This window comes from Carassius carassius, chromosome 34 (genome assembly GCF_963082965.1).
Source record: "Carassius carassius chromosome 34, fCarCar2.1, whole genome shotgun sequence".
Classification (NCBI taxonomy): Eukaryota; Metazoa; Chordata; class Actinopteri; order Cypriniformes; family Cyprinidae; genus Carassius; species Carassius carassius.
Genome location: NC_081788.1, coordinates 1,572,877 through 1,594,653, shown reverse-complemented (window position 1 = coordinate 1,594,653; position 21,777 = coordinate 1,572,877). Strand labels below are relative to the sequence as shown.

The 21,777-nt window shown below is 38.3% G+C and overlaps 1 protein-coding gene across 1 annotated transcript in view; it reads right to left on the bottom strand.

The window, feature by feature from the left end:
* Positions 1–21,777, bottom strand: part of LOC132114649 (ERC protein 2) — a 54,554-nt gene that overhangs the window by 28,429 nt on the left and 4,348 nt on the right. The window contains exon 2 of the mRNA XM_059522883.1: positions 6,727–6,882. Within this exon, the coding sequence (XP_059378866.1) occupies positions 6,727–6,882 (156 nt within the window). The remainder of the gene's footprint in view (positions 1–6,726; positions 6,883–21,777) is intronic.

Sequence of the window (21,777 nt, the reverse complement as noted above, 5' to 3'; positions counted from 1 at the left end):
GTCGCAGTGTTTTTGTATGTCTTCATCACATCTACCTGTATTTAAGCGTGCTTACAGTCGTGAGTTTCTGCTTGATGATGTCTGCAGAACCACTGTTTTAGAATTAAACTCTGTGCACGCCGAAGAGCTGCGTGATCTCGGTCTGCTCCGGCATCTCGCCCACAGCGGAGGCGCTACAAGAGGCTTGAGAGGAAGCAGAAGAGAGGTAAGCACAGAGGTATCTGGGCTAGGCTAACGACTAACCCACACAAGCCAGCTATCCCCACCATTGTGTATTGGCTAATGTATGCTCTTTGGACAATGAAGTGGATTAAATCTGATTACTACGATCAACTCAGAGAACTGTAAGAGAATGTAGTGTTTTTGTGTTCACGGAAACATGGCTTAGCAACAGTACCAGCACATCAGTGAGCAGCAGACAGCCCACCCTGATGCTTTTCTCATCATAGCTGGGGATTTCAACCATGCAGACTAAAGAGTGTGTTCCCAAAAATACACCAACACATTACATTTCCAATACAAGGTAAAAAAAAATTGGATTTTGTATACACCACACAGAAAAGAGCTTACAAAGCCCTTCCTCTCCCCCACCTCGGTGCCTCAGACTAGAGGTCTTCACAATGCACCCGAGACCCGTCGACCCAGGACCCGACCCGGGACCCGTACGGGTTCGGGTCTATATTTCAAATGATCAGCCGGGTCCAGGTCGGGTCCGAATCTATTACCTCGGGTCCCGGGTCTGTTTAACATTGTGTGTAATACCCGTGCGATTGGAGTCATCGGACTCGGAGAACACCCATGATCAGAGACTGCTTGTGTTTTTTGTAACTTGCAACTTGTAAAATTAGGAAAAGAAAAGAGTGAGCCAAAAAAAGTGATCTCTCTCTCTCTCTCTCTCTCTCTCTCCCTCTCTCTCTCTCTCTCTCTGCTTTTAGAAGCAGAGCGCGCAGAGTCAGAGTTAATACAAGTGCACGCACGGTATTAATGCTTGCAGACTTGACACACTCATATTTATATATTTCAAATCAGCAACACAATCTGAGGTGAACTGTCACATGAATGTTTTCTATGACGGTCAAATTGCGTTAAAGCATTTTAGGTTGATACAGCTAGCACGCATGTGCAGTCTCGAGCGCATTTCATGTTTCTATGGCAACCAGTGAGGGGCACTTCGACCGCCAAACCGCGTTTTACATTTTCTCCCATTTTTATAATATAAATGAACCGTTTAATCTTAAAGTTTTAGTGGTCAGATTCAGACTCGATGCAGAGCAGAGAGCACAGAGATCAAATGATAGCAAATAAATAATGTCAGCGGCCATGGCATTGCACGAGCGATCGTTATTATAGTTCAAAAGGGCAAACAGTCGAAGTTATTATGCGAATTAACTCGAGTCAGAATGCACAGTTGCATTTGTCATCCGTCACCGTGTCATCAAGTGGACTTTTGAAGCTGAAATAATGAGTGGATTCAGCTTGGACTTGGAATAACGAGAGAATAACATGGATAACTTTCTTGTCGGAGGATTGTAATGCATCACAGGCAGTCAGGTACAAGGAAGAGAGACTATGGCTCTTTAAATTAGGTAAGACAAAAAGCTTTATTTTTCGCAACAGGTTTATTGACTTGTAATAGCAATTTAAGCTGTAATATGTTACAGTCGGGTCTGTGTCTTCCCAGCGGGTTCGGGTCCAGATTTCAAATAATATCCGGGTCGGGTCAGGGTAGGCATTTCTCGGATCTACACGGGTCCGGGTCGGTTCGGTGTAGTACATTACGGGTCTCTTTCGGGTTCGGGCACGAATTTTTGGACCCCTGAAGACCGCTACCTCAGACCACATCCCTGTCATGCTAATGCCTGCATACAGACTTACCAAATGAAAGTCGCCAAACCAGTTAACAAACAGATACAAGTGTGGCCGGAAGGGTCGTCAGAGGCTCTTCAAGACTATTTTGACACCACTGACTGGAACATGTTTAAGAAGGCAGCCACATACAATAACACCAAGTGTACTCCGAGACTGTCACTGTCCACATCACCAAGTGTATTGATGACGTACCCGTCGCAAATACCATCACTATTCGAGCCAACCAGAAGCCGTGGATGACAGGGGAGGATCTACAGACGCCTGAAGGCGTGGAATGCTGCTTTCTGAGCTGGAGATGAGGTGGGCCTGAGGACAGTTAGGGCCATCCTATCTCTTGGCATCAGAGAGGCTTAAAGACAGTACTCCAGGAGGATAGCCCATAAATTATGTGACAACAAAGACACTTGGAGACTGTGGCAGGGAATACAGACCATTACCATGTCCCCGGACAGCGTGAGGAGGTCCCTCAGCAGCAACATTCCGGGGCGTGTACTGAGAGACTCACTGATGTCTTCACAGACATTTTCAACATATCACTAAGTCTGGCTGTTGTCCCCACATGCTTCAAAGCTACCACCATCATCCAGTCCCGAAGAAGCCGTCTCCATCCTGCTTCAATGCCTACCGTCCAGTTGCACTTACCCCCATTCTCATGAAGTGCTTCCCCATGCCCCCTCCCTGGAGCCCTTCCAGTTTGCATACCAGTACATCCGCTCGACCAATGATGCCATCGCCACTACCCTCCACTAAGCACTCACACATCTAGAGAAAAAAAGGACTTGTACGTCAGAATGCTGTTCATAGTTTTCAGTTCAGCATTCAACACAATCATCCCTCAATAGCTCATCCACAAACTGGTCCAACTGGGGCTCAACACTTCGCTGTGCAACTGGCTGTTAGACTTTCTGACTGAAAGACCTCAGGCAGTACGGGTCGGCAGCAACACATCCAGCACCATCACACTGAACACTGGGGCCCCCCAATGATGTGTTGAGCCCCCTCCTCTTGACTCTGCTGACCCACGACTGCACACCGTCACACAAATCGAACCTCTTTATTAACCCTCTGGAGTCTAAGGGTATTTTTGGGGGCTGGAGAAGTTTTGCCATGCCCTGACATTTGTGCTTTTTTCAGTTTCTTATAAATATCTAAATGGGTAAAGTCTAATCTCACTGTAATCAGCACAAACTGGGCTATAATAATATGTGAAATGCATGCATGTACATGATTGTATTTTTGAGAAAAAAAATGTTATGCGTGGTTAGTGAAAAACTAAAAATGTTAAAACACTTGAATAAGGCCATAAAACACATAAAGAACAATGGTTCCCGGGATTTTTGAGAACTGGAGCTTGTAGCCTAGAATCATCTTGTTTACTCACTCACAGAATACAATTTATTGATTTAAATTTTCTAAGACACTTTTTGTTGGTAAAAGTCATATGCGAGTAGGCGTCAACTATCATGAATATCATTGTGATTTACACCTGAGAAGACAAAGGCCTGAATAATGAGCTGCATAATGAGCCATTCAGTCATCTGTGCCACTGAGAGTGAAGTGAAGTGAAGTGACATTCAGCCAGGTATGGTGACCCATACTCAGAATTTGTGCTCTGCATTTAACCCATCCGAAATGCACACACACAGAGCAGTGAACACACACACACACACTGTGAGCACACACACAGAGCAGTGAACACACACACACACACTGTGAGCACACACCCGGAGCAGTGGGCAGCAATTTATGCTGCGGCGCCCGGGGAGCAGTTGGGGGTTCGATGCCTTGCTCAAGGGCACCTCAGTCGTGGTATTGAGGGTGGAGAGAGAACTGTACATGCACTCCCCCCACCCACAATTCCTGCCGGCCCGGGACTCGAACTCACAACCTTTCGATTGGGAGTCCGACTCTCTAACCATTAGGCCACGACTTCCCGCTAAAGAGTTAGAGGGAAGAGTTACAAGAGAGAATGTGAGAACAAAATAAATCTTTATAATTTTATGTTTGTAGTTTATTTAAAATATATTTAATTATCCCACAACATACTTTAATATCCACTTGGGGGAGCAGTTAAACAGTTTATCAGGAACAATCAAAGCTGACTTTCAAACAAATTGTTTTGCATCATTACTCCAGTCACAATCCTTCAGAAATCTTTTTAACAATATTATTTTCTACAAAAAAAAACATTTATTGTTGTTATTATTATCATTATTATTATTATTATTAATGTTGAAAAGAGCTGAGAATATTTTTAGGTTTTTTAGGGGGAATAAATTGAAAGAACAGCATTGTTTTTACATTTGTTATGTTATGTGTTATTATGTCTTATTCCTCTCATCGCGAAGCAAACAGTAAAATAAAAACTTGAAGAACAGTCTCGCTGCTTTTTCTTCTGTTATGGGCGTACTCGAGCCGCGCGCTTCAGTTTGAATCTGAATAGCGCGTTCGGCGCGGGGGCGTGGTCACATTAGATATAATGAAGGGAGACATGAAAAACAGACATCGCGTTGTTTTCATATGGATTACTTTTTCACAGAATATCTGTTTTCGATGGCACTTATTTAGTTTAAAAGTAGACATGTCAAGCTTTCTATAGATATCTCTCTCATGTATCTTCGTTGAGTATTAACGAAGTTACAGTTCATTTTAATGACGTGTTTGTAAAAGAAGATCAGCGCAGACAAAGGCTGCAGACAGCGCACCTTGTTTGTTATCTTTATTTTATAAGTGCACAAAGTTTTGTTGTTATTATGTCTGTATCCAAATAAAAGTAGACCCTTTACAGATTCGATTGATGTATTGCTCTTATCTGTACGATTAAAACTGAAAGTGTAATTTAAGTTCTTTTCGGGGTTATCAGGAGAAAATGACTCAAAACGCGAAAATGACTCGCTACAGGAGCGAGGTGAGCAACCTGGCTGGGTGGTGCAGTGACAACAACCTCTCTCTGATCGTGGAGAAGACGAAGGAGATTGTTGATGACTGCACACTCAGCATGCACCTTCTGACCAACAACGGTGCAACTGTGAAGAGAGTGAGCAGCACATCACAGAGGACCTCTCCTGGACTGACAACACCACAGCACTGGCCAAGAAAGCACAGCAGCGTCACTACTTCCTCCGCAAACTGAGAAGAGCCAGAGCCCCGGCCCCCATCATATGCACCTTCTACAGAGGCACAATCGAGAGCATCCTGACTAACTGCATCACTTTGTGTTATGGTGCCTGCAACGCGTCGTGCCGAGACTAGTGCATTCAATGCATAGTGGGTGCAGCTGAGAAAATCGTTGATGTCTCTCTCCCCTCCCTCCAGGAAATTTATGGAACTCGTCTCACCAGTAAAGTCCGCTGCATCGCGGGTGATCCCACTCACCCATCACACAGCTTCTTCAGGCAGGACCAGCAGACTGAAGGACAGCTTCATTCAACAGGCTGTCAGGAAGCTGAACTCCCTCCTGACCTTGCCCCCCCTCCCCTCCCCTCCACTCTTTTACCCCATGCTCCACTGAACTCTGAACCTTCTTGCCTGAAACTTCTTGAGGGTTCTTGCAACAATTTATAGTGGCATACACTGATTTCTATTACAAATCTAGGCCAGATAGTGATGACAAAATGACATATGTACAGTACAGACGACAGTATGGATGCAGTAGATTCATAAACATTCAAACTATATCAGATATAACTCTTTAAACATCGCAAATGAATTACTTGTTCAAAAGAATTAGCATTAACGCATTTGGTAGATGCTTTTATCAAAAGTGCTTAGGGCAGTTTTGGCATAGTGTTTATTGAGTCTGACGTGTAACACAGAGTTGTTGGGTTTGATTCTCAGTTTAGTCAGGAAATGTAAGTGGAGGAAGTGAATCAGCAGCACTCTCTTCCACCTTCAGTATCCATAACTGAGATGCCCTTGAGCAAGGCTGCCCCAATTGCTTCCTGGGTGCTGCTGCAAAAAATGGCTGCCCACTGCTCTGGGTGTGTGTTCACAGTGTGTGTGTGTGTGTCTGTTTAATACTCACTGCTCTGTGTGTGCACTATCTTGGATAGGTTAAATGCAGAGGACAAATTCCAAGTATGGATTACCATACTTGACCTACACATCATGTCACTTTTTAGATTCTTCACATTGCTAGTGCACTGCTCTACATTTTGAGCTACTGGAAACATTTTTGAAATGTGCAATTTTAATACAGCAAATGTATACCATCAAGAGCACTATATAAGTAAATGTAATTTGACTTGTTTGTAGAATCAAATCTGATTGATTCTCCAATTTACTATTTTCTACATTACTCCACTAATATAGTCCACTCATTAAGTGAATGGAAACGAGTAAGCAAATTCAGACACAGAGTGTGCAGAAAGTGCAGCATGCAGCATCTTTTAGCTAGATGTGGCGATTAATACAGCGTAACGCTCGCAGTGGAGTGGGTATTCTCTAGAAGCAAACCGTTCAGCAAGCCATACATGGGTTATACATTCATTATTGAGGTACATTATAGGAGTGAATGAGTGTACTTGATGATGTCCTGTGTGGTTTTAAACACCACTACACATGGCTGTTCCTTCAAATAGTGCAATATACTGTATGGGGGTGATTACAGACACAGCCCATCTTTGTACTGCATATGAAAAAGTACATTTTAGGATGTTTAGTGATTCACTCAGTTTGCTCAGTTCCAACGCTGCTTGTGCAATACAGGTTGACAAAGATTGTATCATGTTACAAAAAGATGAGCTACTGAAAAACGTAGTTACGTTTTTAATGTCAGTACTAGTAGTGTTAGATGAAAGTACAGTATCTGTCCACCCATCCCTCCTCAGACTTTCTGTTCAAAGAGTCCATTCTTACCTTGTTCTTCATGAACTTTGAGTGGTTCTTATAGACTTCCATCTGTTTTAAGTCTTCACCCCGGCCATCTGTGTGCAAAAGTCCATTTGTCTTCATTGTTTGGATCTCGTCCTCCAGGTCTCGAATATTCCGCTCCAGTGATGCAAGTTTGGTGTCCTGAGTGGGATATGTGATTTACAAAAAAAAAAAAGACAAGTGTGTAATGTTAAGGAGAAGGAAGGTCAAAAAGATCTTTCAAACAAACAATGATTGTTAACCTAATCTATTTATCTGAGTCTATAAGGCTTTGAATCTTCCACAAAGCCAACATTGAAAGTTTTTCTTGTGGGTTAGTTAAACCCCAAATGAAAATTATGTCACTAATTCCTCCATAGACAGCAACGCAACTGAAATATTCCCAGGTACAGAAACGTATTAAATACATCGGTAAAACATTCAATGTGACATCGGTGCCTCAACTTGAGTTTTGCAATGCTACAAGAATACTTTTTTTGTGTGCAAAGAAAACAAACAATTTACTCAACCTATCTTCTCCCCTGAGTTATGTCTTCTGCCATTTTAGAGAGTATTACAATGCATATGCACGCTTTCCCCTAAGCATAAACAATGCTTATTACGCAAACTATTATCATGCTTGCACTTCCCCCATTTTTTTGTTTTCTTTGTGCAAAAAAAAAAAGAAGTATTCTCCTAGCATCACAAAAATGAAGTTGAGCAACTCATGTCACATGGACTGTTTAACCGATGTATTTACTGCGTTTCTGGACCTGGGAACATTTCAGTTGTGTTGCTATCTATGGAGGGTCAGATAGCTCTCAGGTTTCAACAAAATATCTGTAATGAATTCAACCTTCGTAATCTTCGGGAAGAAGGAGGCAGGAACCGGCAGACAATCAATTATTAAAGACAATCAACTTTAATAATTCAAAATAAACACAAAACAGCGCACCAGCCCCTCACGGACGACTGATGCGCACAAAATAAAACCAAAACATAAAATAAAGCCCAGGCCTGGTCCTCTCTCGTCCTTCACTGTCGTCGCTCCAGTTTTATATCCTTCCATCTCCTCCGTGGGCCTCGAGACTGGCGGGTCGAACAGGTGTAGCTCATCTCCAATCACTCCACCGGCCTCGCTCCCACCTCCCTTGGCCCCGCCCCAATCGTCACAATATAATAATTTGTTTTCCGAAGATGAACAAAGCTCTTACGGGTTTGGAACGACATAAGGGTGAGTAATTAATTACATAATTTTCATTTTGGGGTGAACTAACCCTTTAAATTCTGTATTTCCTTAATTTCAAATTTTAGTTCGACATACTACTGAAAAGAAAATTTATTTTTTGGATTGGTAGGTATTCTGTGAAACTAGAAAAATAAAAGTAAGAGTAGTATATATTCTACTGCTTATGTCATGATGATTTATGACTTTGACCTTTGACCTTTTGACAGGTTGAACTTCCGGTGACCTTATGATGGATGGGTTGAACTTCCGGAATGAGTTCAGGGGCTAACCTATGACCGTTTCCCACGCATCGATCAAGTGGTTTTGACAGAAAGTTTTACCCTATTGACCTAGTTAGTTCTAAATCATGGTTTTAGGAAACCCTCCCGATGCATCGATCATGTGGTTTTGACAGAAGCTGTTTGAAGTTTGTGCCAGCTAACTTGTTTGAACTTTATCCCAGTTATTATGGCTTCTCCCCCCTCCCATTACATTCCTGAGCAGTGTATAAATGGGATCGGTGTGTTCTACGTTTATATATAAAACATTCTATAATTTATATGATATAATTAATTATCATGCTAAGGTTGAAAAACATTTTAGTTATTTCACATTTATATATAAAACATTCTATAATTTATATAATATAATTAATTAAAGGTTTAAAAAACATTTTAGTTATTTCATATATGAGACATTCAGTTATCTCACATTTATATATAAAACATTCTATAATTTATATAATATAATTATCATGCTAAGGTTGAAAAACATTTAAGTTATTTCATATATGAGACATTCAGTTATCTCACATTTATATATAAAACATTACATAATTTATATATAAAACATTATATAATTTACTAAAACAAAGGTTTAAAACACATTTTAGTTATTTCATATATGAGACATTCAGTTATTTCACATTTATATATAAAACATTTTATAATTTATATAATATAATTAATTAAAGGTTAAAAAAAAACATTTTAGTTATTTCATATATGAGACATTCAGTTATCTCACATTTATATATAAAACATTCTATAATTTATATAATATAATTATCATGCTAAGGTTGAAAAACATTTCAGTTATTTCACATTTATATATAAAACAGCCTATAATTTATATAATATTTATATAATTTATATAATATAATTAATTATCATGCTAAAGTTGAAAAACATGCCGTTCTTTATCTTCTATCTTTTATATAATATACATAATCTAAAAGCAATTTAACTAAGGTTGAAAAACATTGTGTTCTTTTAAAAAGGTTATACATGAAACGTTTCTAAAAAATATACTGAAACCGACTGTTTCAGATAAAACAAGATCCATTTTTTTTACGGGGCAGAAGAAGCTGTTTTCACATCAGCTTTGATCCTGACCCTCTGTGTCCCACTGTTTACGTCTGCACGCTACAGTGCACACTCGTCCGAATTTACTACAAAATCACAATATCTTCAAAGCCATTGCTAATTAAAACTAACGTATCTCACGCAGGAGTACCGTGTTTTGACAGTTTTCTGACGGTTCACCTATGAATTACGGTTGGTGCGTGGCTAGCATCTCTTGTACCCCACTCTCTCTCTCTCTCTCTCTCTCTCTCTCCCTCTCTCCCTCCCTCCCTCCCTCCCTCTCTCTCTCTCTCTCTCTCTCCCTCTCCCTCTCCCTCTCCCTCTCCCTCTCATACATTCATTCGTCTCCAAGTCTTATTTTCTTCTTTTAATGAATATAAACACATTATACATTCGCAAACAATATAAAACAAAACATTTACATTAGTTTTAGTCATCACTAAAAATATACATTTTACCAGGATCGGGGAAAAAATATATAATTAAACAGAACAAAGAATATGGTCTATTGAGGAACCCGGATGTGTCGTTGACACAATTCAGTTAAATTCATTTCACATTAATCGTTGCAAAACATTTTCTATATTATATTTAAAACCTTTTATATCCATCTTTATATCATATCTTTTTCAAAAAGCTGTTTAATTATTTATTTTAACCGTACACCTACAGTACCACCACACACTAAAATGCTGCATGCAAGTGCATTTTTTTAATTAAATTTAGTTTTTAAGCGATCTGAATTATGACTACCCTATACATTTAATCATAAACCACACGTACCCTGTTATATCACTATAATATCCATTCCACTATACAATTTTGTATTCTGATAAACCCAATAAACAAGCGGACATACGCATGAACATATCAAGTTAAAAAGAGACTTATCTCTATTTTAAAAAATATGAAAAAATAAATAAATAAAATTATATATGACAACGTGTTACTAAACCAGAACACACGTTTTAAACAAGTATTCATCATGTTTATAAAACACATCGCAGTAACAGACATGTTACTAAACCAAACCAAATCATTTATCATACATTTTTAATCATGTATTCAACATATACTTATAACACCAATGTCTGGGGGGGGGCCAAAATACCTCCAGTCACCCCAAAACCCACTCAGACTCCAGGGGTTAAAGAATATGGAAATAAATAATTATATAATGACATCATCATCCTAAAGCAATTCATTAAACAAAAAAAAGTATAACTTAAAAAAAAGATCACTTATTTTAAATGTGATAGCATAGTATATAAAATAAACATTTCTGATGATACATATAAAAAATATCCCTTACATTTTTTTAGACCGGGGAGAGATGTCCAAACATGAAGGAAATATCCCCAAAATAAAATAATACGACTTAAAAAAATAAAGTAAAATGTTTAAAGTTAAAACAAGATCTCACAGGTCCTAGTCCGGGTATTCTTCTGTATGTGAGACCTGAGGGGGTGCTTCACACACCCCGCGCGGCGAGGGTGGAGTTCCAGACCGCATGATCTAAGCCAGAGGGGTACATTATTTCAAAGTTAACATTAATGTAATGTTTGAATAATCAGTACCCTCACTACATCTGATGTAATTCATTACATCTGTTTAAATGTTTCTTAATTCAACAAAATGATGATATATATTACCTAAAATATTTAGATTTTTATATAATAATTATTTATATCATATCATATATATAATTATATTATATTAGATGCGTTATGCATTAATCACTTTAGATTCTTTAAAGTTCTTATTTTTTGCACGATCTTCAAAGTTTTTAATACCATCTTTCTGTCTCCCTCTCCCTCTCTCACACACACACACACACACACACACACACACACACACACACACACACACACACACACACACACACACAGACAATGAAACATGATGCCAAAGTCTTTCTGTATGTTTTAAAAATAAAGCTAAAAATATTGATTTTGCTTTAAATGTATGCTACATTTGTTTGTCGCAGCATAGACTGTGAAGTTTAGATGAAGTTGATTGATCTTTTAGAAGAATTCTTTCAGAGAAAGACCCTCGATCGTATTCACCCATTAAAGATGGTTCAGGAGAGATAGGTTTCTGGACCCACGCATCCTAGAGATGTAATTTATGTGCGTTGCTACGGTCGTAAACCTTTCACATATCTATGGTACTTTCAGACACAGAGCAGGAAAGACATTTGCAGGGCCTCTGTTTAACCGTTCCAAAATACCTCCATTTAAAAGCAAAATTAAAGTATAAAAATGACCGCCTGTACAGCTGTAGTTCTATTTTATATTAAAAGTATCCTTACTATCCATATTATATTCTTTATTTAAAACGATATATTTAACCGGCAGTATCCCCCCAAAGTGTTTTCCATCAGTTGTTTGGCCTTCGGGCTTTTTACGTAGTGCTTTTCTGTTACTGTAAGATCGCTTTACACTAGTGTAATGAAAGTTAACTTTTCTTAAAGTTTATAGTTGTATTTTACTGTATCCGCATCCTTCTATCCTGTAGATTGTATGCGTACTGTAAAATAACAAGTATACATTTTGCTTAAAGTCAGCAAAATAATTACACCTACTATTTGAAACGTGTTTAAACACATTGTGTGTCACTAAAGCAAGGCACGCCGTCTATCGTCTTATTTTTTTTAAATAACCTGATGACCAGCATTGTTTCTTCATATAATTTATGCCCCCGAGTGCTTTTCTCACACGAGTAGAAAACTCTTTCTCTTTGGATGTGTTTGGCAGAAACATAATTTCTACATCAGAAAATTTTTTAAATGTACGACTGAACTTTTCTCATTCGACAGAAATACTATTTTCAAATTATTTACCCGGCCTATGACACTCGGTGTAAATGTTCTTACCTAGAACAGAAAACATACGCTTTGATTATTTTGTAGGCATCGTGTAATGTTAAATGGTTTACTAAAAAAATTAAAGCACCGGCAGCTGTGATTTTCAAAATGAAAGACATGTACGAGCTAAGGATGTGTCAACTATTATCGTCATTTCCTTTTGACCCGGATAAACCGGTAATTAATTTTCTATGCGAGTGACACAATATACAGTTCTCATACTATTGGTGTAAATAGTCGTGCTAAAACATTTATGACTATTTTGCAGGCCAGCAGATCATGTCAAGGGTGTTTCACATCTAAGAATCACAATGTTTTGTAAATGACATTTTTCTTACACATCAAGATTTAACCGTATCAAGATTTTGGATGGCCGTTCGCAATTTGTTTGTATGACCGTACGTTTTTAGGCGATCTTTGTGCGGCGTCATCGTAATAGGAATAAATGAAAATTAAGAAATTAAGTTACAGTTTTTCTCTTCGAGATATTTCTTTTAGCGCAACTTCGTGTCTGTCCAAAAAGTGTGATCGCATGAAGCATCGACGCAAAAATGAAGTCTAGCTGTTTTACACTTAAAACTATTACAACATCAAACGTTACACTCGTTTAAGTTTCCACACTCTTGTTGAGATACATTTGTGACGAGTGGGGCGGGGCCGAGGGACATGGGAGCGAGGCCGGGGGAGTGATTGGAGATGAACTACACCTGTTCGTCCCACCGGTCTCGAGGCCCATGGAGGAGATGGAAGGATATAAAACTGGAGCGACGACAGTGAAGGACGAGAGAGGACCAGGCCTGGGCTTTTAGTTGTGTTTTGGTTTTTATTTTATGCGCACCAGTCGTCCGTGAGGGGCTGGTGCGCTGTTTTGTGTTTATTTTGTTATTAAAATGTTTTTGATTGTCCGCCGGTTCCCGCCTCCTTCTTCCGGATGAATATGAAGGTTGATATCGTTACAGTGGTGCCGAAACCCGGGAGAAGGAGGGACGCGCTGCTGAAGATCCCTCGCCGCTGTGGTGAATCCGCGGTGCCAACGAGCTGGCGAGGAGTGTGCCGCCAGGGACGCTCGAGGCGGTGGGCTGGAGCGAGTTGCCGGGGACGGGCGAGCTCGCTACCGGCCGCCCACGATGTGGAGGGACGGCTGCCGTCCGTGAGGGAGCGGAGGAGTCGGCGCCGTTCGCCAGGTGGCCGGAGCCTGCTGCCATCCGCCGGAACGGGGAGGAGCAGGGAACGGGGGACTCCTGCCGGCTGCCCAAAACCGGAGGAGCCGTCGCCGTCCACCGGGCGGCGGAGGAGTGTCGTGCCGTCCGCCGAGGGCCGTCCAGTGCCACCGCCAGGCACCGCGGAGGAGATCACCCAGCTGGTGGAGGGCCGAGCAGCGGTGCGTCTGGGAACCGGAATTTTTTTTTTTTTTTTCCTCTCTCCCCTCTCTCGTCTCTGTCGCTCCTCCTTCCATCTCCTTTTCTCTCGCCTCGTCTGTCCTACCCCCAGGTTCCCGCAGGTCCCCGTGAGCGGCCCCCCCGGAGGGAGGGGGGGGGGGGGGAGTAGAGCGCAGTCTCGGGAGTACCCCCCGGCCTGCGAGGGGCGATGGGGGTATGTGACGAGTGGGGCGGGGCCGAGGGACATGGGAGCGAGGCCGGGGGAGTGATTGGAGATGAACTACACCTGTTCGTCCCACCGGTCTCGAGGCCCATGGAGGAGATGGAAGGATATAAAACTGGAGCGACGACAGTGAAGGACGAGAGAGGACCAGGCCTGGGCTTTTAGTTGTGTTTTGGTTTTTATTTTATGCGCACCAGTCGTCCGTGAGGGGCTGGTGCGCTGTTTTGTGTTTATTTTGTTATTAAAATGTTTTTGATTGTCCGCCGGTTCCCGCCTCCTTCTTCCGGATGAATATGAAGGTTGATATCGTTACAACATTTTTTTTATCCATAACCTTTCGTGTATTCGAGCGACCAAATCACTAAGAAAGACAGTATAGCAAGAAAACTAACGTTTACAACGCATATAGAATTCAGAATACAATCGTTAAAGTATTTATTTATTTATTCTTATTTGTAAATGATATTTTTATTACTCCGTTAGATTTAGTCATCGTGTTCGGATAGCCTATGACACAATTCACATTCTGTTTTAAGACTCCTGTAAGTTCATGCTAACTCTCGCGTGGGAAAGGGAGCGGGGTGAGCACATTCTATTCATTTAAGAAAAATTATTAAACATTTGCCCAAACTTTTTTATTATTTTGACAAAACACAACACGACGACATTAAAGAATGTTATCAGTTCCTACGGCCATCTTCTTTGATTCAAATAAAGCAACATCTCTGGTGTACGTGTGTATGTGCTAAACATCTTTGCTTCTCCACTTCTGACAGATTTGTTAGATGGGCTACCGTTGTAATACAATCACATTTGAGAACTACGATGTTCTCACTTTTGTAACGTTTATAGAAAAATGCCATACACCCTTTTGCATTTCATAATTCAGTGATTTTAGCTGTAATGAGCACATGAGACAAAAATTGTCAATGTGTGACTCGTAAACATGAATAATTTTATTTATTTATTTATTTTTACCAGAGATAGGCGACCGATCTGTTGACACGTTGTTTTGCAGTTTTCTCTGACTGTGGTTAAAGAGTTTTCTCTGACCGCGGTCAAACATACACTGCCTGTTCATAGGAATTTTACAGCATAAAAATATCACCCCTACATCTAGAGCTCTTGTTCATATAGCCGATGACGACGTTCACATTTTACTCGTCGTACTCGTTTCAACATTTCCGCTCAACAGATCGGTCGACTATCTCTGGTAAAAATAAATAAATAAATAAAATTATTCATGTTTACGAGTCACACATTGACAATTTTTGTCTCATGTGCTCATTACAGCTAAAATCACTGAATTATGAAATGCAAAAGGGTGTATGGCATTTTTCTATAAACGTTACAAAAGTGAGAACATCGTAGTTCTCAAATGTGATTGTATTACAACGGTAGCCCATCTAACAAATCTGGAGAAGTGGAGAAGCAAAGATGTTTAGCACATACACACGTACACCAGAGATGTTGCTTTATTTGAATCAAAGAAGATGGCCGTATGAACTGATAACATTCTTTAATGTCGTCGTGTTGTGTTTTGTCAAAATAATAAAAAAGTTTGGGCAAATGTTTAATAATTTTTCTTAAATGAATAGAATGTGCTCACCCCGCTCCCTTTCCCACGCGAGAGTTAGCATGAACTTACAGGAGTCTTAAAACAGAATGTGAATTGTGTCATAGGCTATCCGAACACGATGACTAAATCTAACGGAGTAATAAAAATATCATTTACAAATAAGAATAAATAAATAAATACTTTAACGATTGTATTCTGAATTCTATATGCGTTGTAAACGTTAGTTTTCTTGCTATACTGTCTTTCTTAGTGATTTGGTCGCTCGAATACACGAAAGGTTATGGATAAAAAAAATGTATCTCAACAAGAGTGTGGAAACTTAAACGAGTGTAACGTTTGATGTTGTAATAGTTTTAAGTGTAAAACAGCTAGACTTCATTTTTGCGTCGATGCTTCATGCGATCACACTTTTTGGACAGACACAAAGTTGCACTAAAAGAAATATCTCGAAGAGAAAAACTGTAACTTAATTTCTTAATTTTCATTTATTCCTATTACGATGACGCCGCACAAAGATCGCCTAAAAACGTACGGTCCGACAAACAAATTGCGAACGGCCATCCAAAATCTTGATACGGTTAAATCTCGATGTGTAAGAAAAATGTCATTTACAAAACATTGTGATTCTTAGATGTGAAACACCCTTGACATGATCTGCTGGCCTGCAAAAATAGTCATAAATGTTTTAGCACGACTATTTACACCAATAGTATGAGAACTGTATATTGTGTCACTCGCATAGAAAATTAATTACCGGTTTATCCGGGTCAAAAGGAAATGACGATAATAGTTGACACATCCTTAGCTCGTACATGTCTTTCATTTTGAAAATCACAGCTGCCGGTGCTTTAATTTTTTTAGTAAACCATTTAACATTACACGATGCCTACAAAATAATCAAAGCGTATGCTTTCTGTTCTAGGTAAGAACATTTACACCGAGTGTCATAGGCCGGGTAAATAATTTGAAAATAGTATTTCTGTCGAATGAGAAAAGTTCAGTCGTACATTTAAAAAATTTTCTGATGTAGAAATTATGTTTCTGCCAAACACATCCAAAGAGAAAGAGTTTTCTACTCGTGTGAGAAAAGCACTCGGGGGCATAAATTATATGAAGAAACAATGCTGGTCATCAGGTTATTTAAAAAAAATAAGACGATAGACGGCGTGCCTTGCTTTAGTGACACACAATGTGTTTAAACACGTTTCAAATTGTAGGTGTAATTATTTTGCTGACTTTAAGCAAAATGTATACTTGTTATTTTACAGTACGCATACAATCTACAGGATAGAAGGATGCGGATACAGTAAAATACAACTATAAACTTTAAGAAAAGTTAACTTTCATTACACTAGTGTAAAGCGATCTTACAGTAACAGAAAAGCACTACGTAAAAAGCCCGAAGGCCAAACAACTGATGGAAAACACTTTGGGGGGATACTGCCGGTTAAATATATCGTTTTAAATAAAGAATATAATATGGATAGTAAGGATACTTTTAATATAAAATAGAACTACAGCTGTACAGGCGGTCATTTTTATACTTTAATTTTGCTTTTAAATGGAGGTATTTTGGAACGGTTAAACAGAGGCCCTGCAAATGTCTTTCCTGCTCTGTGTCTGAAAGTACCATAGATATGTGAAAGGTTTACGACCGTAGCAACGCACATAAATTACATCTCTAGGATGCGTGGGTCCAGAAACCTATCTCTCCTGAACCATCTTTAATGGGTGAATACGATCGAGGGTCTTTCTCTGAAAGAATTCTTCTAAAAGATCAATCAACTTCATCTAAACTTCACAGTCTATGCTGCGACAAACAAATGTAGCATACATTTAAAGCAAAATCAATATTTTTAGCTTTATTTTTAAAACATACAGAAAGACTTTGGCATCATGTTTCATTGTCTGTGTGTGTGTGTGTGTGTGTGTGTGTGTGTGTGTGTGTGTGTGTGTGTGTGAGAGAGGGAGAGGGAGACAGAAAGATGGTATTAAAAACTTTGAAGATCGTGCAAAAAATAAGAACTTTAAAGAATCTAAAGTGATTAATGCATAACGCATCTAATATAATATAATTATATATATGATATGATATAAATAATTATTATATAAAAATCTAAATATTTTAGGTAATATATATCATCATTTTGTTGAATTAAGAAACATTTAAACAGATGTAATGAATTACATCAGATGTAGTGAGGGTACTGATTATTCAAACATTACATTAATGTTAACTTTGAAATAATGTACCCCTCTGGCTTAGATCATGCGGTCTGGAACTCCACCCTCGCCGCGCGGGGTGTGTGAAGCACCCCCTCAGGTCTCACATACAGAAGAATACCCGGACTAGGACCTGTGAGATCTTGTTTTAACTTTAAACATTTTACTTTATTTTTTTAAGTCGTATTATTTTATTTTGGGGATATTTCCTTCATGTTTGGACATCTCTCCCCGGTCTAAAAAAATGTAAGGGATATTTTTTATATGTATCATCAGAAATGTTTATTTTATATACTATGCTATCACATTTAAAATAAGTGATCTTTTTTTAAGTTATACTTTTTTTTGTTTAATGAATTGCTTTAGGATGATGATGTCATTATATAATTATTTATTTCCATATTCTTTAACCCCTGGAGTCTGAGTGGGTTTTGGGGTGACTGGAGGTATTTTGGCCTCCCCCAGACATTGGTGTTATAAGTATATGTTGAATACATGATTAAAAATGTATGATAAATGATTTGGTTTGGTTTAGTAACATGTCTGTTACTGCGATGTGTTTTATAAACATGATGAATACTTGTTTAAAACGTGTGTTCTGGTTTAGTAACACGTTGTCATATATAATTTTATTTATTTATTTTTTCATATTTTTTAAAATAGAGATAAGTCTCTTTTTAACTTGATATGTTCATGCGTATGTCCGCTTGTTTATTGGGTTTATCAGAATACAAAATTGTATAGTGGAATGGATATTATAGTGATATAACAGGGTACGTGTGGTTTATGATTAAATGTATAGGGTAGTCATAATTCAGATCGCTTAAAAACTAAATTTAATTAAAAAAATGCACTTGCATGCAGCATTTTAGTGTGTGGTGGTACTGTAGGTGTACGGTTAAAATAAATAATTAAACAGCTTTTTGAAAAAGATATGATATAAAGATGGATATAAAAGGTTTTAAATATAATATAGAAAATGTTTTGCAACGATTAATGTGAAATGAATTTAACTGAATTGTGTCAACGACACATCCGGGTTCCTCAATAGACCATATTCTTTGTTCTGTTTAATTATATATTTTTTCCCCGATCCTGGTAAAATGTATATTTTTAGTGATGACTAAAACTAATGTAAATGTTTTGTTTTATATTGTTTGCGAATGTATAATGTGTTTATATTCATTAAAAGAAGAAAATAAGACTTGGAGACGAATGAATGTATGAGAGGGAGAGGGAGAGAGAGAGAGAGAGAGAGTGTGTGTGAGAGAGAGAGAGAGAGAGAGAGAGAGAGAGAGTGTGTGTGAGAGAGAGAGAGAGAGAGAGAGAGAGAGAGAGAGTGTGTGTGAGAGAGAGAGAGAGAGAGAGAGAGAGAGAGAGAGAGAGAGAGAGAGAGAGAGAGAGAGAGTGGGGTACAAGAGATGCTAGCCGCGCACCAACCGTAATTCATAGGTGAACCGTCAGAAAACTGTCAAAACACGGTACTCCTGCGTGAGATACGTTAGTTTTAATTAGCAATGGCTTTGAAGATATTGTGATTTTGTAGTAAATTCGGACGAGTGTGCACTGTAGCGTGCAGACGTAAACAGTGGGACACAGAGGGTCAGGATCAAAGCTGATGTGAAATCAGCTTCTTCTGCCCCGTAAAAAAAATGGATCTTGTTTTATCTGAAACAGTCGGTTTCAGTATATTTTTTAGAAACGTTTCATGTATAACCTTTTTAAAAGAACACAATGTTTTTCAACCTTAGTTAAATTGCTTTTAGATTATGTATATTATATAAAAGATAGAATATAAAGAACGGCATGTTTTTCAACTTTAGCATGATAATTAATTATATTATATAAATTATATAAATATTATATAAATTATAGGCTGTTTTATATATAAATGTGAAATAACTGAAATGTTTTTCAACCTTAGCATGATAATTATATCATATAAATTATATGTTTTATATATATGTGAAATAACTGAATGTCTCATATATGAAATAACTAAAATGTTTTTTTTTAACCTTTAATTAATTATATTATATAAATTATAAAATGTTTTATATATAAATGTGAAATAACTGAATGTCTCATATATGAAATAACTAAAATGTGTTTTAAACCTTTAATTGTTTTAGTAAATTATATAATGTTTTATATATGAATTATGTAATGTTTTATATATAAATGTGAGATAACTGAATGTCACATATATGAAATAACTAAAATGTTTTTTAAACCTTTAATTAATTATATCATATAAATTATAGAATGTTTTATATATAAATGTGAAATAACTAAAATGTTTTTCAACCTTAGCATGATAATTAATTATATCATATAAATTATAGAATGTTTTATATATAAACGTAGAACACACCGATCCCATTTATACACTGCTCAGGAATGTAATGGGAGGGGGGAGAAGCCATAATAACTGGGATAAAGTTCAAACAAGTTAGCTGGCACAAACTTCAAACAGCTTCTGTCAAAACCACATGATCGATGCATCGGGAGGGTTTCCTAAAACCATGATTTAGAACTAACTAGGTCAATAGGGTAAAACTTTCTGTCAAAACCACTTGATCGATGCGTGGGAAACGGTCATAGGTTAGCCCCTGAACTCATTCCGGAAGTTCAACCCATCCATCATAAGGTCACCGGAAGTTCAACCTGTCAAAAGGTCAAAGGTCAAAGTCATAAATCATCATGACATAAGCAGTAGAATATATACTACTAGTAAGTTTTCAAAAATTAAAAACTCATATTTTCAGACATACAAAGACTAGGCCAAATGTAAAGCTTGCAGGTTCCACAGCAAGTAGTTTATTTTATCTATATATATGATTTTGACCAATCACAAAGCTACTACAATTCCCTGGCACAGTATAGGCAACACAAGATTGAATATGGTTACTTTTTCTACAATTTCTTTTCGATTATTTTTGTTTAAAAAAAAATAATAATAATAAATAATAATAATAATAATAATTTTCAGAGCCATCTACATTGTTTTAATTAAGTCTATAAAATGACACAGAACAATAAAAAAAAAGTTTTTATAAAGGTCACATATAGAATTCAAATTATATGTTTACTTCTTTATATACACCCATGAGCCAATGTATTGAGACCACCCTGAGCCTAAAGTAATGACCATGCCTGGCAACCAAATGGTGCAGCAGGTAGGGCTGTGCAATTAACCACATTAGATTGTCATGTGCCTCTTGTGTTCTTTTAGTGTTCCTGTAGCTCAACTGGTAGAGCACTGCACTATCAAGCGCAAGGTTGGGGGTTCGATTCCACGGGAACACATGATATGTAAAAATTGACAGCCTGAATTAACTGTAAGTCGCTTTGGATGAAAGCGTCTGCTAAATGCATAAATTTAATTTAATTTAATTTAAATTTAATCTCGCCAGTGAAGCCGGTCCTGTGATTAGTAGTAAATCATCATCACCTTCTTTCAGACTGAGCGGCTTTTACTTCATAGAGCAGTAGTTCACTGACATGCTAGGCATAATCAATTTCGAAATCAAATTAGATTAATATGCGATTATGAACGCAACATTACTTAAGTTTCAGTGAACTATGGCTTTGTATAGTGAATGCCGCTCAATCTGAAAGCAGGTGATGATGATTAAATTGTTGCAACCACAAGCTGTCCTAAAATTAAAACTAGCATAACATATTTTTTTTCTTGAATCTGGAGACTGTTGCAACCACAGGGCTGCAGTGCGATAAATCATCAGCATTTACAACCGTGGTTACCAGGGAAATGTGTCACAGCACACAGTTCACCACAGCCTTCTATATATGGGTCTATGTACAGGGTATCTGACCACCCAGCTGGGTCCCCATGCTAACATGGATGGTTGGAAGAAAGTGACCTGGACAGACAAATCAAGATTCCTGGTGCATCACATCGAATAGCCGAGTGCGGATACACCAATTACCCACAGAGGCTATAACATCGGCGGCTGTGTAATGCTGTGGGTGAGGTGTCGTGTTTGTCCCAATATCAGTGTATTCAATGGAGCTAAACGATAAACACACAATGGAGGCCAAGTGCACTGCGACTAGCAACTGGTCGCTGTATAAACAGGTTAACACAGCGCCCTCAAGAGCATAATACAACAATTGCAGGATAACCCAATTCTGGACATGATGGGACAGAGGACCCAGAGGCGAAAGGCCGGAA